Source organism: Canis aureus, chromosome 3, assembly GCF_053574225.1.
Source record: "Canis aureus isolate CA01 chromosome 3, VMU_Caureus_v.1.0, whole genome shotgun sequence".
Lineage (NCBI taxonomy): Eukaryota > Metazoa > Chordata > Mammalia > Carnivora > Canidae > Canis > Canis aureus.
In genome coordinates this window covers 59925771-59952918 of record NC_135613.1, presented here as the reverse complement: position 1 = coordinate 59952918, position 27148 = coordinate 59925771, and the positions used below count along the sequence as shown (strand labels likewise).

The 27148-nt window shown below is 44.4% G+C and overlaps 1 protein-coding gene across 1 annotated transcript in view; it reads left to right on the top strand.

Moving 5' to 3' along the window:
- Positions 1-27148, top strand: part of TMEM123 (transmembrane protein 123) — a 58119-nt gene that overhangs the window by 4508 nt on the left and 26463 nt on the right. Inside the window, exon 2 of the mRNA XM_077893251.1 lies at positions 18-74. Coding sequence (XP_077749377.1) covers positions 18-74 — 57 coding nt within the window. The remainder of the gene's footprint in view (positions 1-17; positions 75-27148) is intronic.

The window sequence follows — 27148 nt, the reverse complement described above, 5'->3', positions numbered from 1 at the left end:
GTGTTTTGTTTTTATAGGATCTCTAAACACAAAGAATTCAATGCCTTCAGGAAACCACAGTGCTAACCCAACAGGTGAGTTTAAGAAGGTTTGAGCAATAGATGTCACCTGTCTAGGATGCAGCAGGTCGAAGGGGCTGGGCAGGTACAGGAAGCTGTGCCCCGACCTGTGGGCACCATGGCTGCTGCTTCCCGAAGCCCTGCGGCTTCCGTCCGGGTGGCCGTCCCAGGCATTGTAAGAGCGGCTGCCGCGTGGATCATCGTTCTCCGCCTCACCCAGTGTGAGTAACGCTGAGTCTTTCCGTCTGAGCATCCTGGGCTTCCACCCTGAGTTTCCAAGCCCATTTTTAGGCGCAAAGGCTTTGTCCGCCGCATGTAGATTAGGAATAGGACTCCCGGCATCTGCCGGCCTATGGGTGGGACAGGCCACCCTCACTGGTCAGCGGGGGCCACCTCCAGGGAGCCTGCCAGAGTTTCGCCTACCGCGTGGCTCCCCTGCCTGCACAGTCTGGGACAGAGGGTGTCCCCTCGGGGGGCCTGAGGCCACAGGGGGAAGGAGGTCCGCAGTCAGCCACCGCATGCGTCTGCTCATCTCCTTCTCTGGGTGCTGAGTTGGACGTGAGGAAACGGCACATGCACCTGTCACCAGCCCTGTTTGTCTGCCCGACACTCACCAAGTGTCCCCCATGTGCCGAGGCATTGTAGGGCTGAGGTACCAAGTTGTCCTGGCCTGGCTCCTGGGAGTCGTCATGGGCTTTTTGTCTTATTTCTCTGTGGGAGAGTACACACAGCAGGACACCAGCCAGGGAGCCTTCCGCAGTGCACATTTGGGCGGCAAGAGCACTCACAGTCCTGTGCCCCCTGTGCCGCATTGTTGGCAGCATCTCACGCTCTGCCCACCTCACATTCTCACCCTCATCCCCACTTCTCAGCGTCTCTGCCGTGGCTCCTGGCTTCCATCTGAATCGAGAACCTTCTATTTCAGCTTTCCTGATTCTGCAGCAAAGTTTTCATTTGGGGAGAAGAGACTAGAGCGGTTGCTGCAAACTGTAATAATGATTATTGCCAGGCACATAAGGGAGGGTTTTTAAAAACATCTTGTTAGATTATTAGGTGTCTTTTACTGAGAGCCTACAATGTGGGAGAAACTTCTCACACGTTTGCTAACTGAGCAGTGCTGAGCTGGGGATGGTTCTGCATCTCACGGATGGAGCGAGCAGACACCCAGACTGGTTAGGACCCTGCCCAACATCACACAGCATGCTCGGGATCTGATTCCAAACCTGTGCCCCTTCACCGCGTTTCCTGAAACTGTGGTGTGGTCTTACCTTTGGAAATGCTTTTCAGTGGAGAAGTCCCACTGCTAGCCGTTGTCAACAGTTGTCAGAGATTAACACGGTACTTTGAGATCACCTCCAGGGTCCATGTGATGATTCCAGATGCCCCGTCTAGCACTTGGAAATTCACAGGAAAAAAAAAAAAAAGAAAGCATTGCCTCAAAACGTTTTCCTAAAAACATCAGATAATACAGTAATAAAAACTTCGTGTAACACTTCCCACAACCGTTACAGTATTCTTCTTATATCCTCTTTGAATCTTGAAAATTCTTAGGTAACATGTTGAATGTGCGTATTTTTGTAGGACATTATGCTTAGTATTTTGTCTTTTGTGGTAACAGGCCCTTCTCATGTGGAAACACTGTTTTTGAACATTACCAGTTTTTTTGGTGCTGTTGGTCTAATGTGGTTTATTTGGCGTCACTTCCAAAATGATAGTCACATTTTTCTTTGGCAAACTCCTGTGTTCTGTTACTGGAGGCATACGGGCCTGGGAAGCATGCAAACCGCCCACAGTCCTGCTGGCAGCATTGTTGCCTATTGCTTTTATAGGGCTCACCACGTTGGGTTCGGCAAATGTTCTTTCCCTGTTTTGTTTAGTTTTTGGTCTCTATCTAATTTCCTTGAGAGTGGGACCCATGACTTACTCATCCTAACACCGGGCCTGGTACACAGGAAGGAATGCACGTGTTGGTTAAGCTGAACTGAGGAACCAAGTACATATTTTACTCCCAACTCACTTTATGGTCGAGCCACTGTGTGTGGTTTGCAGACATACCTGGTCCATGCTCCAGTGTGACCCATTATTACAGCTGTTTTGTTGTCGTCATTGTTTGAACAGTGGGATGGATACTTGAGGTCAGAGAAGCAGGAGTTGAGGTCACCCTCCCGTTGTACCACTCTGTTATATGTAAGCGTTGTGTTTCCTTTTATGCCCTAATCGTTATCTGAGGATAGCCATATCTTTGACCTTCTATGCGGGGCCTTATTTAGTTTTAGTAATTATACAGAAATTTTTTCACTTGGGGGGTGGACAAAAAGACTACAGGATTACCCAAAATGTAATCATGATTATTGTTGGGTAGTTGAGAGGAGTTTTTTAAAAATGTGTTTTACTAGATCATTTGCATATTTTCAGCTTATAGAGAAAATAATTTTTCCCACTTTAGATGTAGTCAGAGGGCTTCGATTTTAGGGTCTGTGGATGGATGAATTTATTTTTTACGGTGTAAGGATGTCACATACCCAGATTTTTTTTCATAACAGATTTGGGCAAAGATACAAGAGAATGTGACATGGTTCAGAATGGACAGCATTTCCCATCCGTAGCCAGAACTCTGAGCCAGTAGCTCAAATGCCCTCTCCTTGACCTCTTATTACTGATGCTTCCCAAGAAGAGGAATCCGAGAGGTGGAAGGGATGACTGTCTGGGGGGAAGGCCCTCTTCTCGGGCATAATTTGAACCAGGCCAGTTTCAGAGCAGTCCATTACCCTCAATGTCCCATGTGTACAGAATGGCTTCTGGCGTGGTAGCCCACCCTTGGTTCCACCATTTTGGCCTCTTGTTGGTGTGGTTTTATCCACAGATGTGGCAGGACTATAGCAATTTTGAGCAGATGGACTTGGCTTGGGCTCAGATTTCAGCAGCTTCCCTAACTGCTCTGAAAAACTCGCTTGTTCTTACAGAACCACATCCGTTTCTCCAGGACTGGTTATTGTGTCAACACATGTTTCTGGGATGGCATTTGAAAATGAATGGTAACTTTTAACATCATCAGATGTTGTCTTAAGGAATGCAGAGTGGAAAATCTTGCAATATTATGTTCATTGAACAGATGTTTGTTTTGTCTGCCCACTGCACCAGGCGCTGTTTTAGTCTTGGGCAGGAAGTGGTGAATAAGACAGGTGAGTCCCTACTCCCATAAAGGGTACCACACCAGCAGATACAGACTAAGGAGAGAAACAACTAAGGAACTCGGGGTCAGGTGGTGATTGACAAAAATAAATGGCGTAGACTGAATATATACACAAGTCAACTGGGAAACGTGGCAAAAGCTTGGGAAGGGCTACTTCAGATGAGGCTGTTGGGGAGGAGCCGCCATCTGACAAGACTATGATGGGAAGGGGATCCCTGGGTGGCGCAGCGGTTTGGCGCCTGCCTTTGGTCCAGGACGGGATCCTGGAGACCCGGGATCGAATCCTATGTCGGGCTCCCGGTGCATGGAGCCTGCTTCTCCCTCTGCCTGTGTCTCTGCCTCTCTCTCTCTCTCTCTGTGACTATCATAAGTAAGTAAAAATTAAAAAAAAAAAAAAAAAGACTATGATGGGAGGGAGGACAGCCCTGTGGATACGGAGTGGAGGGCACTGCAGGTAGACAGGTGCCCTGAAACAGGACTCGTGTGCAGGGACATGGGCAGGTCATGGGCTGGCACAGTGGTGGCACGAGTTACATCATTACATGTAGGAGAGGAGGAAGTGGAAACCATGTTTCAGATGCACTATGATATTTTGAGATGTCAAAAATATAGTAGAGCAGGGGTGCCTTGGTGGCACCGTCGGTTCAGCGTCTGACTCCTGTGACTCTTGATTTCAGCTCAGGTTGTGATCTCAGGGTCCTGGGATTGAGTCCTGCATTGGACTCCCTCTCAGTACAGTCAGCTTGGGACTCTCTCCCTCTCTTTCTCTGCCCCTCCCCCATCTCATGCATGCTCACTCTCGCTCTTTCTCTGAAATGAATAAATAAATCTTAAATGTGTGTGTGTGTGTGTGTGTGTGTGTGTGTGTGTGTGTAGTAGAGGAGACCAGAAATGTGGATTCTGGCCACTATGTTCACTTTTCTGAGTCTTTCTTGTGCGAGGGGTAGTAGGGTGGTTAGCTCTCAGGCATTAAAATGCTCCAGTGTTTCTGGATCACTGTGCACCCCAAAGACTGCAGGTGCAATGGTGAGTTGGAACACTCTTGGTGTTTTCTTCACTGAAGCATGCCTCTGTCCTAAACTAGTTGTAGGAGCCAAATGAGATGCTCCCAGTTCACATCAGAAAGTGCTGCTCTATTTTATTGTGATGTGAATAAGAGAAAAAGAACAGTTTGAGGAATATTAGAATGCAAAGGCAGGAAGAACAAAAGACGGTATAGAAGACAAACTTGCACTTGTCTACCCTCCCAGCACCTGCCCCATGAAAGGGTTGACCCTGGGCAGAAGGCTGGCTCCCAGACTGCAGTGTCCCATCTGTAATGCCCGTGAAAGTCAGGGTCCTGTACACTGGGGTGCAGGAGGGCCCTTCCAAGCCTGAGCTTGGGGATCCAGCCCATGGGACTCATTTTACCTTTTTTGATCCATAGAAAGCTGGTAGGCTTGCTCCGGGCTCCCCCGACATCTGTCAGACTCGTTGATGGCTCCCACCTCGTGTGTGGCAGTACAAGGGGATTTCTCAAAAATGTTCCCAGGTGTACAAAGGTGTCTCTTCCAGAGACATGGATATGCTTCCTAGAGTGTCCCAGAGGGGTGTCGGGCACTTACTTGGTCTTTGGCATCTCACCCTTTTGTTCATCTATTATCTTACTTTTTCTCACTATGTAATTTCTTCACAACTAATTATAAAATACAAGAAAGGCACATACGTGATGAAAAATTTCATGCAGTGCGTAAACATACGCAATACGTGCTTCCAGCCTTCCTGTGGACACTGAGCCCCACCCAGCCCTATTCCCAGGTGCGCTGTTACAGCTCAAAGCTCAATTCCTTACTTTCACCCAGAGATCTTCTCCTGTGTTTATCCCCGTTAATGGAACCACCATCATATGGTGTCTATAGCCAGAAATGTCACCAGTTTCACATGGATCCTTCCAAAAATTCATGCAAGCATAATTCATCTATAGTATAGACGCTTGTTATTAACATAAATGTGTAATGCTGAGTGTACTATGCTCTGCCCAGCTGGTCTCACCTAAACCTCATTGCTCCTCAAGGCTGATTGCTCTTCCTCATCCTCAGCCACGTGCTCTTCCATGGAACAGATGCAGCATAACGCACTCACCCAGCCCCCTGTTGATGCACATATAGGTTATTTGCAGCCTTTGCTGTGTCGAGTGGGGCTGCAGTGAGTGTCCTCCCTGGTCCACCTTGGTATACCTCTGCAAGGGCTCTTTTCTAGTGGTGGAGTTGCTGAGTCACATGGTGTATTATTTTAACTGGGTATGTTGCTAAATTTTCTTCCAAGAACATAACACATGTTTACTCCCACTGGCAGTATAAGGGACCTGTTTGCTACAGACTCAGTGGCACTGGGAAATAGCAAGCATTTTACTGTTTGCTAAACTGAGATGTGATTAATAAACATGTCCTGTTTGGAGTTAGTCTCAACTCAGTTGAAGGAATCTATTTTCATATTGATTTGGAGGGCTTTTGGGGGGTTCTTTTAAAAAAACACTTCTTTAAGATATATTTCACATACTGTACAATTTCAGATGTACAATTTGGTGGTTTGCGGTATATTCACAGATATGTACGGCCATCATCACAGCCCATTTTAGAGCATTTTCATGTCTCAGAGACAGATCCTATAGTGGTGACCCCCTCATCCACCAGCCGAACCCCTGCCCTAAGCAACCACTGATCTGCCTCTGTCTCTGGATTTCCTCCCAGACTTTGATGGGTGTGGAATCCTGTGGTATGTGTCTTCAGTGGGCAAAGTTTCCAAGGTTCATCCAAGTTGTAGTGCATCTTGTATGGCCGACTGCTATTGCTCCTGCATTCATTTGTCGATGGACACGTGGGCTATTTCTGCATTTCAGCTGTTGTGACACAGCTATAAACGTTGGTGGACATGTTTTGGTGGAAGTCTGTGCATGGGTGTGTCACTTGGGAGAGTTGATGGGTCACAGGAAAGTACTGTGCTTAAGGACCTGCCAGGCTGTGCCCACCACTGCCGCTGCACCTTCAGTTGCGCCGGCAGCGAATGACAATGTTGCGATGGTTTGAGTCTGCCTGTCCTCGTGGGTATGGGCGATACTGAGATTTGTAAGAAACATGTATTGGGTCATTCAGATGGCCAGAATATATTCCCCATGTGTATTGGTCATCGTCTGTGGTTCCTGGCGGCCAGCTTCTAAACCCATGGAGTTTCCTAGAGTTTCCTAAGCCTTAAGAGTGGTCAGGTTGTTTTTTGTTACACTAATGAGGTGATCCTAGGGCACAGGGCAAAGGGGGGGCTGGACCAGCCACTGGGTTAAATGGTTGGTGCTCCGCCCACCCACAGCCCTCCAGACTCTGGGGAGCATGGGGGAGCTGGAGATTCAGTGGCCCATAGCTAATGACTTGGGCACAACTGTGTGGTGAAGCCTCCATAAAAACCCAGACAGCTTGGGGAGAGCTTCTCATTGGTCAACAGGTAGGGATGCGGGGAGAGTGGCACCTGCTGAGGGCCTGGAGGCTCTGCCCCTTCCCCCTGACTCATCCTTGTCCTCCAGCCCTCCTCCCCCCCCATTCCCCGCACCTGTTCTACACTTCCTCTGGCTGCTGCTTCATGTCCTTAGTCCCTGAGCTGTGAGCCACTAGCAAAGGAAGGTAACCTGAGGTCATTGGAACCTCTCAGCTGCAGCAGGTGCTCAGAAGCACAATGACTGGGGCACAGGAGGGGGCTTGTGGGTGTTGTGGGGGGCCATGCCTTTAGCCCTGGGATCTGATGCTGTCTCCATGTAGGTAAGTGAGGACAGTTCTCAGACACCCCGCTGCTGTCCCAACAGTTATAGGGACCCTCTCACCCTGAGTTGGGATTGGGAACCCCATGTTATTAGGAAAGCACATCTCATTGTGGCTCTAATGGGCTTCTCCTCATGGACTAGTGGGGGTGAGCATCTTCTCACATGTTCATTGGTCAGTGGTACATCATGGAGAGAAGTCTGTTCCCATCCTTGCCCACTAGTTAACTAGGTTGTCCTTTCAGTACCTTGTCTGTGCTGCCTCATTTTTTTATGACTGTGAAAATAGCACATAGTTTGGAAATATATTTTTTAAATCATTTAAATTAGTCTCACCGAGTGTTTTTAGTTTTTTTAGAATTCAAACTTAACTACATGGACATCGTTTCTTAAAGAGGGAACTAACCCTCTTGTATAAAACCCATCACTGGGGAACAACTAGTTAAAAAATGACAAACTGAGTGTATTCCAAGTTTGGTTAAGAACTGGTTTGACTGCTTTCACCCTACAGTGAATTTGATTTGCTGGAGTTTTGTGCCCCCACCTCCTGGTTACATGTGCTCTCTGACATTTTGTGACATTTTGAAGAAGACAGAATTATTGCTTTCCTCTTCAGTGAACTCGGGCCAGTTATTTAACCTTTTTATGCCTCACTTCCTTCTAGAGGAAAAAAAGCTGGTAAAATACAGGTGTTTCCTGGGACAAATGAGATAATAGGTAGAGCACCTGCCTTTCATACAGCCCCTGGCACAAACTAAAAACTAAATGTGCTCCTCCTTGCTCTCTGGTCACAATGACCTTTTGTTGGTCCCTCCAGTGTCCACCTTCTCTGCCAAGGGGCCTTTGCACATGCTCTTCTGGTTCTCTGAAGAGCTCTTCCCTCTTGCCTCTGCCTGGTTAACACCCATTCAGCTTCCCATTTCTGTGCAAGCTTCTCTGGGTTCCAGACCCACAGAGGACCCTCTCTACCTGATGGTTTTAGTCTGCCTCAGCAAACAAGTCAGCTTTGCCAGGGGCTTGCTGGCTTCAGGTACCATCTTGTTCCCAGTGCTCTGTGTTTGCTGAAACAAGGAGAAACATGCTCGGGGAGGAGGAAGTCAGTTTCCAGTCTCCAGCCTCACCTGTGAGATTCCTGGAAGCTCCTTTGTCAAGGTAAATCATGCCCAGCACTCCCCCCAGTGTGCTGGGAATTGGAAGCAGGGCCTTTCCCTCCACGGTGACGAGGAACAGGGCTTCAGTGTTAATGGGAGACTTGCTGCACTTGTGTAACTGTGACCCAGGGGAATGCTGTTTTCTTGGCTTGTGTTCTGATGAAGCCTCCCAGCAAAGCCTGATGTGATGTGCAGGGAAGTGGTCAGATGGGCCGCTCAGATCGAAGAGGATGGCAGGGACCTGGCCTGGCTTACCAGGGCCGTGATGCTGAGCTGGGGGTACTGGGGTTCAGCCCGGTGACCTTGTGGCTGTGCCCTGACCTGAAGGAGTGGCATGAAGGTGATGTGGGGGCTGGGGGTTTGGGGTTTAATAGCGCCGTGGGAAGCCACTGCAGGTTTTGAAACAAATCTGCCCAAGTGGGATACAGGTCTGGATAGCAGTGACAGAGATGGAGAGGAGGTGCTGGCTGGCTGGACGCAGCAGGTGTGCAGAGGGGGCAGCTGGCAGCTGGGTATTGGGGTTGGTGCTCAAGTGGCTTTTTGGCCAGTAAAACCAGACACCTGGCACTGTGGGCCTCAGGATTATCACAGGTGGAGAAGTGAGGCCTGAGGACAGCAGAGAGATGCCTGCAGGATGGAAGGGGGGGGGCAGTATCCCAGTGGGGACGGCCTCGTGAGGATGACAGGCCGCAGGACTGCACTTAGGTCATGTGGGGAGTGAGAGGATGCCCCCGTATTGTGCTTCCTGGTCCCAGAGCAAGATGGTGTGTCAGTGTGGAAATCCTGCAGTTTGAATGGTCGGCAGCCCACTTATCAGATATAAATCTGGGGGAATAAATCTCAGACATGGTCATCTGTTGGTTACATTATTCCATTTTTATTTTATTTATTTTTCTCATTAAACTTTTGTTTTAGTGGGTCTCAAAATTCTGTGACAGATTTTTGGTCAAATTGTTTCCATTAAAAAGTACTGATTTAAAAAACTAATAACTTAAAACTGCCACACATGCACAGAAAAAAACAAATGGGCCACAAAACATTCTCCTTTCCTTCCGAAGGTTTTACGATGCATTATCATTAACCAGTCTTTACTATTAAACTTAAATGGCCAATTGACACACAGTTCTTTTTTTTTTTTTTAATTTTTTGAAGAGTTTATTTATTTATTCATGAGAGACACAGAGCCATAGGCAGAGGGAGAAGCAGGCTTCATGGAGGGAGCCCTATGTGGGACTCGATCCTGGGACTCCAGGATCACACCCTGCGCCAAAGGCAGATGCTCAACCACTGAGCCACCCAGGTGTCCCTTGACACACAGTTCTGAGACCGTTCTTCCACCACTGATTAAGACTGGGGTGGCAGGTATTGGGGATAATATTCACTCAGCCTTCTGAGCTTTCTGGGCAGGCTTGGTGACTTTGCCAGCTCCAGCTGCCTTCCAGTCCACTGCTTTGATGACACCCACAGCAACCGTCTGTCTCACATCACGAACAGCAAAACGGCCCAGAGGAGGATAGTCAGAGAAGCTCTCAACACACATAGGTTTGCCAGGAACCATATCAGCAATGGCAGCATCCCTAGATTTCAAGAACTTGGGACCATCTTCCAGCTTTTTTCCAGAACGACGATCTATCTTCTCCTTCAGCTCAGCAAGCTTGCAAGCCATGAGCTGTGACAATCCAGCACAGGTGCGTATCCAGCACTGATTTGGCCTGGATGGTTCAGGATACTCACCTGGGCCGTGAAGCCAGCTGCTTCCATTGGTGGGTCATTTTTGCTGTCACCAGACACGTTGCCACGACAAACATCCTTGACAGATACGTTCTTGACATTGAAGCCCACATTGTCCCCAGGAAGAGCCTCACTCAAAGCTTCATGGTTCAGCGTTAAAGCACACTGTCATCTCAAGGGGATTGATTAATCTCCGTTAACTCTGTTTACCCCATAGTCTGATAAAGAGAAAACCAGCAGTAGCTTTATAGGTAACGGAATCATTATTGTGAATCATTTATGACTTTCTCCAGAGAAAACAGACTTAACACTGTGTCCTACAGAAACTCCGGTAGCTTTTACCATAGAAGTGTATGTATTAAGATCGCCTGTTTCACAGAGACATGAGGACACTTTTTTAAAAATAATTGTAATGCTAGTACTACACTTAAAAGTTAACTTTTTTATGGCTTTAATGAGGAAAAATTGACATTGTGTAAATTTAAGGTGTGAGCATAACTGCTTGACTTACACTGTGAGGTGATGGCCACTCAACACCCATCATCTCATAGATAGAAAAAAAAAAGGAAATAATAAAAAGAAAAAATGCTTTTTTTGTTCATATGAAAGAACTTTGAGGATTTCCTCTTAATTTTCCTGCATCTCATACTGTGGTGTTAACCAAGGTACTGTGTGGTGCATTACATCTCTGGTACTTACCTTACACCTGGAAGTCTCCTCCTGGCACACCTTCATTCACCTCCCCCTCCCTCACTCCTGCCATGACCACAAAGCCGATTTCTTTTTCTGTGAACTTGGTTGGTTTCTTTGTCTTAAATTCCACGTGTAAGTGAGATCATGTAGTATGTGGCTTTGTCTCAGTTTTCTTAACATGATGCCTTCAAGGGCTATTCATGTTGCTGAAAATGGTGGGAATTCTTCCTTTTTTATGGTTGGTAATACTCCATTGTGTATATTAGCTCGCTCATCCACTGATGGGCGTAGATAATGCTGCTGTAAACATGGGGCACAGGTATCTCTTGGGCACAGTGATCTCATTTCCTTTGCATAAATATCCAGCAGTGGACTTGCTGGATCTCATGGTACACCTATTCTTCATTTTTTGAGGAATCTCCATACTGTTTCTCCAGTGGCTGCACCACTTCACAGTTCTGCCAACAGCGCTCAAGATTTCCCTTTTATCCACATCCATGTCTTTTTGATCTTACCCATTTTAACAAGCATGAGAGGACGCCTCCTCACAGTTTGATTTGCATTTTATTTTACTGAGTGATTATGAATATCTTTTAATGTACTTGCTGACCATTTGTATATCTGGTTTGGAAAAATGCCACTTTTAATTGGATTAAAGATGTTCTGCTATGGAGTTGTAGGAGTTCTTTTAATCTTTTTTTTTTTTTTTAATCTTTTTAAAACGATAGTTGGCATACAAACTTAGCTTCAGGTGTCCGACATAGTGATTTGACAGTCATGTACATTACAAACTGCTCACCACAGTAAGTCTGGTTACCATCTGTCATCAGTTATTACCTTATTCACTATACTCCCTCTGCTGTACTTTAAATCTCTGTGACTTCTTTATTTTATAGCTGGAAACTTGAACGTTTTAATCCCCTTCACCTGTTTTACCCATCTTCCCATCCTCCACCCTGATGGCAATCACGAGCTCTTATATTTGAGTCTCTTTTGTTTTTTCATTTGGTTTTTTAGATTCCACATTTAAGTGAGATCGTAAGGGATTTCATTTCTCTTTCTCTGACTTACTTCATTTAACATAGTACCACTAAGGCCATCCATGTGGTGGTGGATGGCAAAGTTTCACTCCTTATGGGCAAGCAGTATTCCACTGAACAATCTATGCTCATTATATATCCTCTATTCATTGATCTATTAATGGACACGTAGGCTGCTTCCTTAATCTTGGCTGTTGTAAATACTGTGGCAGTAAATAGGGATGCAGTACCTTTTTGAGTTATGGTTTGCATCTTCTTCAGATAAATACCTGTAAGTGGAATTGCTAGATCATATGGTAGTTTTACTTCTACTGTTTTGAGGGACCTCTGTACTGTTTTCCAGAGTGGCTGCACCAATTTACATTACTAGCAATAGTGCATGAGGTTTGCTTTTCTCCATATCCCCACCAACACTTTCAATTCTTTTTGGTAATAGCCATCCTGACAAGGATGAGGTGATAGTTCATCGTGGTTTTGATTTGCATTTGCCTGATAATAAGTGACGTTGAGCATCTTTTCATGTGTGTTTTGGCCATTTCTATGTCTTCCGTGGGGAAAAAAGTTTTTTCAAGTCCTCTGCCCATTTTTTACTCAGATTGTTTTTTGTGTTGAATTGAACAAGTTCTTTATATATGTTAGATATTAGCTCTGTACCAGAGATATCATTTACAAATGTCTTCTCCCATTGATGGTTTTCTTTGCTGTATAAAAGCAAATATTTTGGTACAGCCATGATTGATTGTTTTTGCTTTTTTTTATCCTTGCCTGAGGAGACAAATACAGAAAATACTACTAAGACTGTTTTCTCCTGGGAGTTTTATGATCTCAGGCCTTATATTTAGGTTTTTAATCCAGTTTGAGTTTATTTTTATCTGTGTAAGAAAGTGGTCTAGTTTCATTTTTTTGCAGGTAGCTGTCCAGTTTTCCAAATACCATTTATTGAGGAGATATCTTTTCCCCATTGTATATTTGCCTACTTTATCTTAGATTAATGGATCATTTAAGCTTTTTTTTTTTTTTTTTCTGGGCTCTGTGTTGGGCTCCACTGATCTATGTCTGTCTATATTCTGCCATACTGTTTTGATTGCTGTAGCTTTGTCATATAGGTTGAAATCTGAATGTGGTACATCCAGCTTTATTCTTAGGATTGCTTCGGCTTTTCAGGGTCTTTTATGGTTCCCTACACATTTTAGGATTATTCTAGTTCTATGGAAGATGTCACTGGTATTTGATAGGGATTGCATTAAATCCATAGTTTGCTTCCGGCTGTTTGAGTATCTTAACAATGCAGTATACATCAGAAGATTGCAGGTTTGCAGACCATCGCAGTAAAGCAAGTCATGAATTTTATGGTTTCCCAGTACATGTAAAGTTGTTTACACTATAGTCTATTAAGTGTGCAATTGGATTATGTCTTTAAAAATGTACATACCTTAATTTAAAAATATTTTATTACAAAAAGAATGCTAACCATTATGAGCTTTCCAGGAGTTTTAATCATGGATCACTGTAACAACAACAACAACAACAAAAAGAGAATGTTTTAACTATTCTGAGAATAACCAAAATGTGACAGACACGAAGTGAGCCAGTGCTATTGGAAAAATGGCACCAGTGGAATTACTTGATGATATAGTATTGCCACAACCTTCACTTTGTGGAAAAAATTCATTATCTGTGAAGTAGATAAAGCAAAGTGCAGTAAGACAAGATATAAATTATTCCCTTCCATGAGCATGGCATATCTTTCCATTTATTTGTGTCATATTTAGTTTCTTCCATTATTGTCTTTGGTTTTCAGAGTACAGTGATTTGGTTAAAGTGATAGTTTATTCTTTTTTTATTAGTAGGATTGTTTCGCTTTTCCATTTATAACTGCTGTATAGGTACACAACCAATTCAGGAATACGAATTTTGTATCCCGCAACTTTATTGAATTCATTTATTTTAATAGTTCCTGGGTAGATTCTTTAGACTTTTCTAAGGATAGTATCCTGTCATCTGCAAATAGTGAAAGTTTACTTCTTCATTACCACTTTGGATGCCTTTTATTTCTTGCCTGACTGCCATGACTAGGGCTTCTCCTACTAGTTGAATGAAAGTAGTGAGAGTGGGCCTCTTTATCTTGTTCCAGATCTTAAAAAGCTCTTAGCTTTTTTACCCGTCAGTGTGATGTTAGCTGTGAGTTAGTCATATATGGCCAATATTACATTGAGATTTGCTCCCTTATTACCACTTTGTTGAGAATTTTTTATCATGAATGGATGTTGATTTTTTTTTTTGTCCAGTGCTTTTTCTGCATTTGTTGAGATATTTTTATCGATCATTTTGTTAATGTAGTGTACCACGTTGATTTGTAGGTAGGGAAACATCCTTGTATCCCTGGAATAAATCTCACTTTGTTGTGGAGAATGATCCTTTTGACGTATTGCTGAATGCTGTTTGCTCATATTTTGTGGAGGATTTTTGCATCCATGTTCATTAGAAATATTGGCCTGTAGTTCTCTTTTTTTTTTTTTTTTTTTTGTAGTTCTCTTTTTTATTGGTGTCTTTGGCTTTAGGATCAGGGTAATGCTGGCTTTATTGAATGATATTACAAACATAACTGCCTCTGCAGTTTTTTGGACTAGTTGGTAGGGTGGGTATTAATATATTTTCAGATGTTTGGTAGAATTGGCCTGTGAATCCCTCTGGTCCTAGACTTTAGTTTGTTGGGAGTTTTTTACTGCCAGCTCAACTTCTTTTCTAGTCATTGGTTTGTTCAAATTTTTCATTTTCTTCTTGGTTTCTAGGTTGCCCAGTTTGTTGGCATAATTATTCACAGGGGTCTCTTACCTCTTGTGGTTTTGTACTATTGGTTGTAACTTGTCCTGAGTTTCTGATTTTGACTTCTTCCTTTTTCTTGATGAATCTGGCTAAAGGTTTTCAAAGAATTGTTCTTGGTTTCAGTGATTTTCTTTTGGTATTTTTTGTTTTTCAGCTTCTCTAAGTATCTGTGTTGATTTGAAATTTCTCCTGCATCTTGAGGTAGGCCTGTATCACTGTAAGCTTCCCCCTTAGAACAGTGTTGACTGTGCCACAGATTTGGGGATGTTTTCCTTTGCATTTGCCTCAGGGTGTTTTTTTATTGCATCTTAGATTTCTTCCTTGACCCACTGATTGTAGTGACATGTTGCTGAGCCTCTACCTGTGTTGTTTCCAGTTTTTCTTGTAATTGACTTCTGGTTTCATACTCTTGTGTTTGGAAAAGGTGCTTGATAGGATTTGTCTTAAACTTACTGAGACTTGTTTTGTGACCCCACATGTGCTCTGTTTCCTGTGCCCTTGAAAGACAGTGTGTCTTCTGTTGTGTTTGGCTGGAAGGTTCTGCCCATATCTGTCCGGCCCATCCATCTGGTGTGTCGTTTACAGCTACTGCTTCCTTGACGATAGTCTGTCTGGGCAATTGATGTAAATGGGGTTTGAAAGTCCCCTGCTGTTGCCAGTTTCTCCTTTATTTATCTCAGGAATGTGGATACTAAAATTGCTATAGCCCCTTATGGAGTTGATGCCTTTATCATTATGTAACACCTTTCTTTTGTGTAACACCTTTCTTTTCTTTCAAAGTCTGTTTTGTGTGATATGAGTATTGTTTCCCCAGCTTTCTTGTTATTTCCATTTGTGAGGACTATCTTTTCCCACCCTCATGCGCTCAATGTGTGTGTGTGTCATTGAGTCTGCAGTGAGTCTCTGAAAGGCAACATGTCTTTCAGAGGAGACATGGATGGGTCTCTTCTCCCTTCAGTCACCCTGTCTTTGGACTAGAGCGTTAAGTCCATTTACATTTAAGGAAATTATTGATATGGCAGTACTTGCTGCCATTTGGTTGTTTCCTGATTTTTGTAGTTCTTTTTTCCTTTTTTCTCTTGCTCTTCCCTTGTGATTTGATGAATTTCTTCAGTATTTGGATTTCTTTTTCTTTGGTTTTTGTGAACCGGCATACCTTGAAGATATAGCAGTTTCAATTTCAGTCTGCCACAATAAAACGAGTTAAATTAATATTTTCATTTCCCAGTGTACTTAAAAGTTATGTTTACACTGTAGTCTATTAAGTATGTAATAATATTATGTCTAAAAAACTACATATCTTAATTGTAAAAGGCTTATTGGTTAAAATACTAGTATCATCTGAGCCTGCAGTGAATCCCGATCCTCTTGCTAGTGGAGGGTCCTGCCTCAATGTTGGTGGCTGCCAATGGGTTAGTGTGGGGCTGCTGAAGGTTGGGGTGGCTGTGGATTTGTTAAATTAAGAAAACAGGGGGATCCCTGGGTGGCTCAGCGGTTTAGCGCCTGCCTTTGGTCCAGGGCGTGATCCTGGAGTCCCGGGATCAAGTCCCACATCGGGCTCCCTGCATGGAGCCTGCTTCTCCCTCTGCCTGTCTCTCTCTCTCTCTCTCTCTCTCTCTCATATGAATAAATAAAATCTTTAAAAAAAATAAAATAAGAAAACAAATTTTGCCAAATTGTTTGACTTTTTTTGCATGAATGATTTCTGTGCCATGCAATGCATTAGATAGCTTTTTATACATATTATACTTTTTAAAAGTGGAATCAGTCCTCCCAAACTTTCTGTTGCTTTATCAACCAAGTTTATGTGATACTCTGAGTTATTCTGAATGTAATATTCTGAAATATTCTGTAATACTTTGTTGTCATTTCAACAGTCTTCACACCATCTTCATCAGGAGTAGATTCTATCTCAAGAAACCACTTCCTTTGCTAAGAGGCAACCCCTCCTCCATTCAAGTTTGATCATGAGATTGCAGCCCATCAGCCCCATCCTCAGGCTCCACTTACTTCTGATTCTCGTTCTGCAGCTGTTTCCACCCTATCTGCACTGACTTCCTCCCCTGAGGTCCTGAACCCCTCAGGGTGCTCTGAAACTCTTCTTAATGTTGGTATTTTGACTTCTTTCCATGAGTCAGTACTCTTATTGGCATCTAGAATGAGAATCCTTTCCAGAAGGTTTTCAGTTTACTTTGCCCATATCCATCAGAGGAATCCATGTCTGGCATAGCCATGGCCTTGTGAAATATATTTCTTAAGTAATAAGGCTTGAAAATAGAAGTTTGTTCTTGATCCATAGGGTGCAAGGTGTATATTGTATTAATAGGTATAAGAACATTAATCTCACTGGACATCTGCATTGGAGCTCTTGGATGACCAGATATATTGTAAATGAATATTTTTTTTAAAGATTTTATTTTTAAGTAATCTTTACACCCAATATGGGGCTTGAACTTACAACACCAAGTTTAAGAGTCGCATGCTCTGCCAACTGAGACAATCAGGTGCTCTAGCACCAATATTTTTAAAGAAAATGATTTTTCTGAACACAAGATCTCAGCAGTGCACTTAAAAGAATACAACATGGCCTTTGGATCTGTTCCCCCATCTTCCAGTCATTCACCAAGATGACCAGCACAAAGGAAAAGAGAAGAGGCACCTGCTGTGTATTCTCTAGGCCTCTTAGAAAACATGGCATTGTTCCTTTAGCCACATACATGTGAGTCTTCAGGAAGGGGATGCTGTTGATGGGGAGGGAATGGGCACAGTTCAAACAGGAGCACCCCACAGTGTTAGCAACACAAAACTGGAAGAGCCTACAGAGGCTCTTGCTGCTGGTGCTGCTGAGAATAGGCACGTTAAGGGAAGATTCTTGCCAAGAGAAGTAATGTACATACTGAATGGAGACAACTTCCTGAAGTGAGTGAAGGGAAATTGTCAGGGAAAAGGAGGAGGCCAAAGAGCAGGGTGTCTGGGTTCAACCATAGCACCAGCCTGCTCCACTCTGAAAAGAACACTTTGCAAAAACCAGTAGAATGGAGCCTGAGCTGCTAGAACCAGTTCCCTATGAATTCATGGCATAATAGGGGTTAAAAAAAAAAAAAAGACCTAGACTATCAAAGAATTTTAAGACTTAAAAATTAAAAGGGTGCCTGGGAGGCTCAGTCAGTGAAGCATCTGCCTTCAGCTCAGGTCATGATCTCAGGGTCCTGTGATCAAGCCCTATGTCAGGGTCCCTGACCAGTGAGGAGTCTGCTTCTCCCTCTCCCTCTGTCCCTCCCTGCTTGTGCTTGCTTGTGCTTTCTCAAATAAATAAAAATCTTAAAAAATAAAAAAAAATTTTAATGATGTTTTAAAGAGTTGTGTTCTCATCTAGGCTTTGTTCAACTTCTAGAGTACATGCAGAGTAGATAGAGGATAATTTTCAAGGGCTGGGGATTTTCCCAATCCTCAATGAGCATTGGCCTCAACATAGCCTCACCTTTGCCTTTGTCTTAACAAAAGTGGCAGCCTGTCCTTTCAAGCTCTAAAGCCCAGCATGATCTCTCTCCAGCTGTGAAAGTTCTGGATGGGGTCTTCAGTAAAGGCCATTTGTCTATACTGATAATCTGTTTTGTTCAGTGTAGCGGTCTCCATCAGTTATCTTAGGCAGATTTTCTGAGTAACTTGCACAGCTTTGACATCTGTGCCTGCTGCTCTGCCTGGACTCAGATGCTATGGAGATGGCTTCTTTCCCGAAGCCTCACCAGCCCACCTCTTCCAGCCTCCAATTTCTGCACCTTCCTCAGCTCTCAGACTTTGGATTAGCCTTTGACTTACAGGAGCATTGTGGCTGGTTTGATCTTCCCTTCACACCCCTAGAACTTTCTCCATATTGACGATGAGATTGCCTTGCTGACTTTCTTACTCATGAGCTCGCTAGAGGAACACTTGTTACTTCTCTGGGGAACTTTCCCTTTGCATTCACAATGTCACTGTGAGGCTGAAAGTAAGGCGTCTTGTGCCAGTCTCCACTTTCAATATTCTTTCCTCATAAGGTGTAGTCACTTCTAGCTTTGGATTTAAAGTGTGAGACCTGAGACCCTTCCTTGCACTTGAACACTTCAGAGCTGTTAGGCAGCAAGAACATTCTGTCTCCTTGAGGTTATTCTAGCTAGAGTGAGAACCAAGTGGACCAGAGATGGATTAACAGGAAATCACATTCAATAACGTCCATATGAAGAATCCACACAGATGGGGAAGTTCCCAGACTGGCACAATGAGGCATACATGTCCTCCTCAACTAAGGAGAAAGGAGTGGGGGGTCTCAGTCTTCAAAGGAATGAATGCCATCCTCTGAAAAGGGAAAGTGTGCTGGGCCCCTGCCAGTCCACCATCCCTTGTTCATACCAACATGTAAGCATCTCTGGTGACTGCTCTCTTCCCTAAATGGGCCCTCCAGGTGGATTCTTCTGGCAGTTATGGAGGAGGTCGAGAGCTTTTCCTGCATCTGCTGAGTCTTGATGGCTTTTAACACAAAATAGGCTTCATGGCAGAGCGGCCCATCTTGGGGCAGCTGCCCTGGGGCCCTACAAGGCCACTGTAGTGTTACAAACTGGTCTACTGCCAATACTGTTGTGTCTCAGGGAAGAGGGAGGTTGAGGGGAGGGAGCGATAAGGACAGCCAGTCAGTGCAGCAGTCAGCCAACACACAGGTGCACTCTGTGGTGTCCGAAAAGAGCTAAGACGTAACCTCAAAGATGATCACCATAACAAATATATGGAAGTGTGAAATAATGTGAGAATTACCCATGTGTGGCACAGACACACAGCGACTGTGTTGGAAAAATGGGACTTAATAGGCTTGTTTGGTGCAGGGTTGCTGTAAACCTTCATTTTGTAAAAAAATAAAAATAAAAATAAAATAAAAGTAACACTTATAAAGCACAGTAAAGTGAGGTACAATAAAGGAGGCTTGCCTGCCTTTGTTAGAGGTTCTGGAAGTTCATGTATAAGACCATGAGTGTAGAACAGTCAGTTTCTAGTTGATGGTCTCTGAAGTTGGAACACATTTGAAAAACACTACATTTTTACTCCCTCCACATTTTACATATTTCACATTGTATCTTACATCTTTTGTTTTATATACCTTTGGACTATCCTAGGGTTTATTTTACTACTTTTCTCTATTAATCTTCATGCTAGCTTTTGAAGCAGTTAATTCACTACCTTTATTCTATGTGTGCTTTTGCCAGTGAGGTGTTCTTATTCTGAACTTTTCTCTAGTTATGGCCTTTCCATTCCTGCTTTCAAAAGTCTCTTTAACATTTCTTATAAGGTTGGTTTAGTGGTGATGAACTCCTCTAAAAAAGGTTTTCATATGAGAAACTCATGATCTCTGCTTCAGTTCTGAATAATAATCTTTCTAGGTGGAGTATTCTTGTAGTTTTTCTTAAAGCACTTTGAATATATTCCTCTCCCTTGTGACCTGAAAAGTTTGTGCTGAAAAATCAGCTGGTGGTTTTTGGAGTATTCCCTTTTATGTGACTAGTTGCTTTACTTTTCCTACTTTGAAGATTTCCCTCTTTATCTTTAAATTTTGACATTTTAATTACTTGTCTTAATGTGGACCTCTTTGAGTTTATCTTGTTTGGGGCTTTCTGTGTTTCCTGGGCCTGGATATCTGTTTCCTCCCCCAGAATAGAAAACTTAATTATTTCCTCAAATATATTTTCTGCCCTTTCTGTCTCTGGGACCCCTGTAATGCAAATGTTGGTGTACTTGATGCTGTCCCAGAAGTCACTTAAACTGTCCTCATTTTTATAATTCCTTTTTGCTATTGAGCTTGAGTGATTACCACCACCCTGTCTTCCAGATCTCTGATCCATTCTTAGCTCTGATTGGTCCTATATTTTCATATTTTCTGTTTCTTTGAAGTTCTCTGTGTGTTCATCCAATCTCCTAATTTTGGTGATTATCTTTTGACTCTCACTTTGAACTCTCAGATGGATTGCTCATCTGTTTCATTTAGTTATTCTTCCTGAGGTTCGGTCTTGTTCTTTTGCTTAGAACATATTCCTGCATGTCCTAATTTTGCCTAACTCTGTGTTTACTGCTTGTATTAGGTCAATTAGGTACATCCCCTGATTCTGAGGGAGTGGCCTTATGGAGAAGGCATCCTCAGGGCCCAGAAGCACAATGTGTCAGGCTGTCAAAACCAGGCCCTCCAGAGCTATCCTCTGTGTGGGCCTCATGTACTGCCCCCACTGTGGCTGGGGGTGAGCTGATGGGCAAGGCTCCCACCCCCACCCCAAGGCAGGAGCTGCTTTGGAGGCTACTGGTCCCAAGGCCCCCTGCTGTCTGTGATGGGTGGGGGACACCCTGAGAGGGTGCTGGTCCTGTCTGAAGCCGTGCACTGATGCCTATTACTTCATTACATTCCCTAAAAATAGTCAGCAAACTTCCTGCATGTAGAGCCGGGTGCTTTTCAAAGTGTTGCTTCTGTGCAAGGTCTCCAGATGAGTAAGTCTGAGTGCAGGCTCCTTAAGAGTGGAGTCTTGATTTCCTTTCACCCTCTGCTCTCCTGGGGTTAAGCCCTGCTGATTTTCAGAGCTCCCAGAGTAAAGCCCCCCATTCTGCAAAGCCAGACGTGACTGGGCCTCCCTCTCTTGCTGCAGGCCCCCAGGGCCCTGCCAGTGCAGGGCTGCCATCCTTGATCTCAGGAAGAACATCTGCATCTGTGACCTCTCCTGTTTGGTGGTTGCCACACAAGGGTTGTGAGTTCTGACCAGACTGTGTGTCTCTGTCCCATTTCCCTTTTTCAACATTTCAACTTTTTAAATGTTATTTTTTTATCTTTAGATGCGAAAGAAGTGTTCTGCTTCTCTTTGGGTTGTTCTCAGAGAGTTACTCTATATCTAGCTGCAGCCTTGGTCTGTCTGTGGGAGGAGGTCAGTTCAGGAGCCCTGTACTCTGCCATCTTCATTGGGATCCCTAAGTAGTATTTATTTTTGAATAGTAAACCTTTATCAGATATTTGGTGGCACATATTTTTTTTTCCCATTACACAGATTGTTTTTCATTTTGTTGTTTCCTTTTTGTACAAGGTTTCTAAAAAAAGATTTTATTTATTTGAGAGAGAGGAAGCACAAGCAGGGCAGAGGGAGATGAAGAAGCAGACTCCCTGCTGAGCAGGGAGCCTGACGTGGGGGCTCGATCCCAGGGCCCTGAGCCGATGGCAGATGCTTAACCGACTGAGCCACCCAGGCGCCTCTATTTCTTTGTTTCTTAATGTAGACATTTATTGCTATAAACTTTCCTCTTTGAAATGCTTTTGTTGTATCCCATAAGTTTTGATACACTGTAGTTCCATTTTCATTTGTATACTTAACTGTTTCCCCTTTAATTTCTTCTTTGATCTATTAGTTGTTCCGGAGAGTGTTGTTTAATTTCATTTCTTCATGAATTTTTTAGTTTTACTGTTGTTATTTATTTGTAATTTCATTGCTTTATGGAAAGAGAAGATGCCTGTAGCTTTTGTCTTCTTGAATTTGCTAAGAGTTGCTTTGTGGCTTACCATACGGTTTATGCTAGAAAATGTGCATTTGCTTTTGAGAAGAACATGTATTTTTGTTGTCAGAATGTTTTGTACATGTCTGTCGGGTCCCTTTGGTGTATCATGTTCAAATCTGCTGCTACTTTGTTCAATCCATCTGATCTATCCCTTATTGAAAGGTGGGGAATTAGAATCTTCCACTACTGTATTACTGTTTCTCCTTCTGCCTGTTAGTTTTGCTTTATATTTTCAGGTGCCCTGATGTTTGGTATGTAAATTATTACAACTGTTATATCTTTTTAATGGACTGACCCTTTTATCATTACCTAATGGCTTTCTTTTTGTATTTTTACAACTTTTGGTTTATTTATTTATTTTTAAAGATTTATTTATTTAATTCATGAGAGACACAGAGAGAGAAGCAGAGACACAGGCAGAGGGAGAAGCAGGCTCTGTGCAGGGAGCCGGATGTGGGACTTGATCCTGGGACTCCAGGATCATGCCCTGAGCCAAAGGCAGATGCTCAACCGCTGAGCCACCCAGGCCACCCTACAACTTTCAGTTTAAAGTGTATTTTTGTTTACTATAAGTGTAGTAACACCACTAATTATTTGTATACCACTGGCTTGAAATAACTTTTCTCATCCTTTCACTTTCAGTGGGTGTGTTGTAAGCAGCATATCACAGATCTTGGATTTTTTAAATCCATTCAGCCATTCTGTGTCTTCTGATTGGAGAATTTAATGCATTTCTATTAAAAGTTTATTACTAGGTAAAGATTTACTTTTGCCTTTTCGTTGATTTCTAGCTGTTTTGTAGATCCATTGTTTTTTCATTTCCTGCTTTTCTTTGTTGTGTTTCTTGGTGTCACATATGCTTTGACTTCTTTATCATGTTCTTTTGTGTAATTATAGGTTTTACTTTGTAGTTATTATGAGGCTTACATAAAATATCTTACAATTTAACACCCTGTTTTGAACTGATACAACTTCAATAGAATTCCTAAACTTTACAATTCTACTTCTGCTGCCTCTTATATTTGAGGTTATTAATGTTAGTTTACATATGTTTTTTGCATGGTGTAACTTGTAACAGATCTATGGAGTTTTTTGGTGAATTTTTAGAGTAGGATTCTAAATGAATTATGCATCACCCTTACCACAATATAGAATACAATGGCCTATGTTTATTGTCAGATTCTATAAGCATAGACCATTATCATTGAGTTTAATGCTACTTTATGTTTTGGTGATACCTAGCATCTTTTAAATTCCACTTGAACTCCCTTTAGCATTCCTCACAAGATAGGTCTAGGAGTAATGAATTTGCCAAGCTTTTGTTTGTTCTAGAAATCTTTCTCTCTCCTTCATTAATAAAGGTCCACTCTACCAGGTATAGAATTCTTGGTTGACAGCTTGGTTTTTTTTTTTTTTCTATCAATATTTTGAATATGTCATCCTCTTCCCTCCTGACCTGAAACACCATTGTTGAGAAACCTGCCTGCAATCCTGTGGGCGTTCCTTTGTATCTAATTTCTCTTTTCCTTTGTTTTTGTTTTTTGTGTTTTTTTTTTTTTTAAGATTTTGTTTATTTATTCATGAGAGACAGAGAGAGGGGCAGAGACATAGGCAGAGGGAGAAGCAGACTCCTCACAGGGAGCCTGATGCAGGACTCAATCCTGGAACCCTGGGATCATGCCCTGAGGTAAAAACCGACTCTCACCCACTGAACCACTCAGGCGTCCCTCCTTTGTTTTTTTAAAGAAATCATTCTTTATCTTAGACTTTTGACAACTTAATTAAAGTGTATCTTGGTATAGCCCTGTTAGAGTTTGACCTTTTAGGGCTCCCCAGGGCCTCGTGAAACTGGATATTCACTTGTCTCCTCAGGTTTGGAAAGTTTGAAAGCTGTTATTTTGTTTCCTTTGGTGACAAATCAGTAGATTTTTCATGATTCTTGATTTTTTACATGGGTTCTGTGCATTTCAGCCAACAGTCTCCTCTCCTAGTCTTTGCAGGTTGGCAGAGACAACTCCTGATCATTCAGCTCCATCTAGGTTTGTGGAGGCATCTGCTATTAACCTGCCTTGGGCAGGTGGGACTTGCTGCCTGGGTCTGCCGTGGGTGGGGCCACTGCCCTGGTTCTGCTGTCTTAGAAGGCCATGTGCCTCTGGTGAGGACAAATGGACAGGACTGCCCCTGGGTTCCCTTCCCAGGTGAGGCCACGGTGGGACAGGCTCTGTAGGCGCCTGGCTACTCTGGGTTCTGGGCAGCTTACTGTCTATGCTGATGGTGTAAGCAGCAGTAGATGGGGCTCCAGGCTAGTTTCTCTGCCCTGGGTGTGGTAGCAGGACCGTCTCCAGGGCCTATGCTGAATCAGGCAGGTCACGGAGTGCCCTCACCCGAAGGGGCCAGTTTTTCTCTACAGGCAGGTGAAACCACCAGCCTTACTTTTTCCTAGCACCCCTGGAAGCAAGGCCTTTGCAGGGATGATGCAGCTTCCTGTGTCTTCTGTCTGATGTCCCAGGGCAGGTGCACACGGCTATGAGTTCATGTTCCAAACTAGTAGAGAACTAGCTCTACTGCCAGTGAGGCTCTTGTCCTGGTTCACGGTGGCCTGTGTCCCAAGCTTTCTGGTTGAACGGGGCCACTGCTTCATCTGCTGCTATGCAGATTCCTGGCGTTCTTGTAAGCCTGTTTGGGCTGCCAGGGCTGTGCTGTGACTCGGCTCCGCCGCCTCAGCAGGACCGGAGTACCAGTCCCGGGCTGCCCGCAGGAGCCTCCGGCTGCACTGCACAGCACCCTGGGGTAGGACCCTGCTTCCTTGCCCTGGAGGCAGAGCAGGCTCTAGGGCCAGCCAGGGTCTTCATTTGAGGATCCAGAGAAGGCAGAGCTGTACACAGCACATCCCCTGGGGGTACCCTGACTGCTGGAAGTGACCACCTGGAGGTGGGTAAGCTACAGGGAGCCTGCAGATAGGAAATCAGCTTGCCAAGATGCCTGCTAGGCAGAACCTGGGTGGGGGTCCCAGAAAACCCCCTACAAAGCCGGGGAGCTAGATATCCACCCTGGGTCCTTTCCTGCCTGTGGGAGCCTGTGCGGGCCTGGGATGGGGTGATGCACTTGGCTCGTGGTCACTTCTCTTGCCTGTGTCCTGGGCTCCGCCATAGGCTGTGGTGCAGGGGCTGCTTCGGCCTCACTCTAGTGTTCTAGACTCTGGCAGTGGTGTTTTGTATGTGAACAGTTGTTAGTGGTCGTTCTGGGGGAGCAGTCAGAAGGCCCCTGCCGCCACCCTGGAACCCTTGTTCCATAATTTCACACACACAGACACACGGGCAGTGCTGTTTGAATTACTTTTCTGCGATCTGTACTTTAGAAATTTTAGGAAAAGGAGTAATACAAGTATTTATAAGTAAAGGAGTAGATTTCGGAAGTCTTTAAAAGGAGAATGTCCCTGATCTACCTCCTTTCTTGATGAGAATCCCTGTTTGATTGAGTAAAGTAATATGTGGCTCCGGCTCCTGTGCAGAAGGAATAGCGGTGGGCTCGTGACATAGCATTGAAGGCCCTCTGAATTCTGGGAATCTGGCTGTGTCTGACATTTGTGCCAGTCACGGGCCCCGGGTAGAACGTGAAACTTCTACCTCCGAGAATGCTTTGATTTTCACAGTTTATTTTTGAACCAAAAATACTCTAGTTGGCTTCAGTATAGTAACACGGCAGCAAATAGACATGGGCATTTATGTTTGCATGCTTATTAGTTTGAGGAAATGTCTTCTCAGGGCCAGAGTGAAAGATTCATGGAGGAGTGTGACCATTTCCAGGAGAGACATCTCACGTTAGAAGCTGCACGCATCTGTCCTGCGGGCATAGTTGAAACATGCATTCTTTTGGAAGGAAAAATGTTTTAAAAACTGAAGAGAAACCATAAACATGATGACAAAGAACAGGAAAACAAGAAGAAAGTAGACCTCACCCGAGTTATGATGGTTAGGGTCAGGAAAGAACCGAATATCTCTTGGTGCCTTTTACTCAGATTCCCAGGAGGCCCCGACTGGCCTGGCTGTAGTTCCAATGCCCCACGCTGAGCAGTGAGCAAAGGAGGTCCCTGCAGGAGGGAGAGGGAGACAAAGTGGCCATTCAGGGCTCGGCTTACACGGCTGTGGGCGCAGCAGGGACTCTGTCTGGCCTGGAGCTGGTGGTTCCCAGCTGCTGGCCTTCACTCCTTTGCACATGAGCAGCCAAGTCATTGGTGCGCTTCAGGCTGGTGATCGGTCACGTCCCATGAACCCAGAATGTCTCTTTCAGTAGCTTTGTGAACTGTCTTGATAACCAAGAGTTTCCCACTTGGGGCAAACACGCAAGAATGAGCAGCCCATCCCCCCATGAGTGTGTTCCCTGGAAACACTAGCTCTCAGCAGCTGTGTGTGCACCTTACATGTCAGCAGAGATCGTCCCTATCTTCCTGCTGAGCTGGCAGGACCGCTGTATCTCACATCTCCTGAGAACCCACTGCCCTGTGGCAACTCTGTGACAGCCATGGGCCGGTGCCAGCCACCTCCTGTGAAACCCCCATTGTCTGCAGAAGCCGGCGAACAACACCTGACTTAAGTGTGTGTGGGAATGGAGGCTGCATCTGACGCGAGAAGACCTGCGTCAGTCTCTGGGCTGCCCCACGGCCACGAGTGCCTGCAAGAGCGAGGGCGTGCCCAAGGCCAGCAAGTGTGCAACACAGCCCAGGGCTGCAGAACCTCCAGTAGGTGCAGGACGCCTGGGGCCAGCAGGGGCTCCAGGGATGGGGGCACCCTCGAGTGCGCCGGGGAAGGGTGGGAACACATATCCGCGTGGAGGAAGAGGGAGGAGCCGCCACTGGGGAAGGAGCACCCAGCAAGGAGGAGCCTCCCTCTCCGTGCATAGGAAGGTCTTCCCAGGGAACAGGAAGGAACGTCCTTCAGGAAATTTTAAAAAGCCAGTCATGAACAATAGTGTTGGTCAGTGAGTTACTGGATGGCAGGGGTGGATACATGTGAGTTCCCACCACACAGAACGGTTGTAAACAGAACACATAAAACAAAACCACCAGACCCTGGCCACTGAACTCTAGGGCTCCATCCCATGCTGGATGGTGAAGCGTTGGC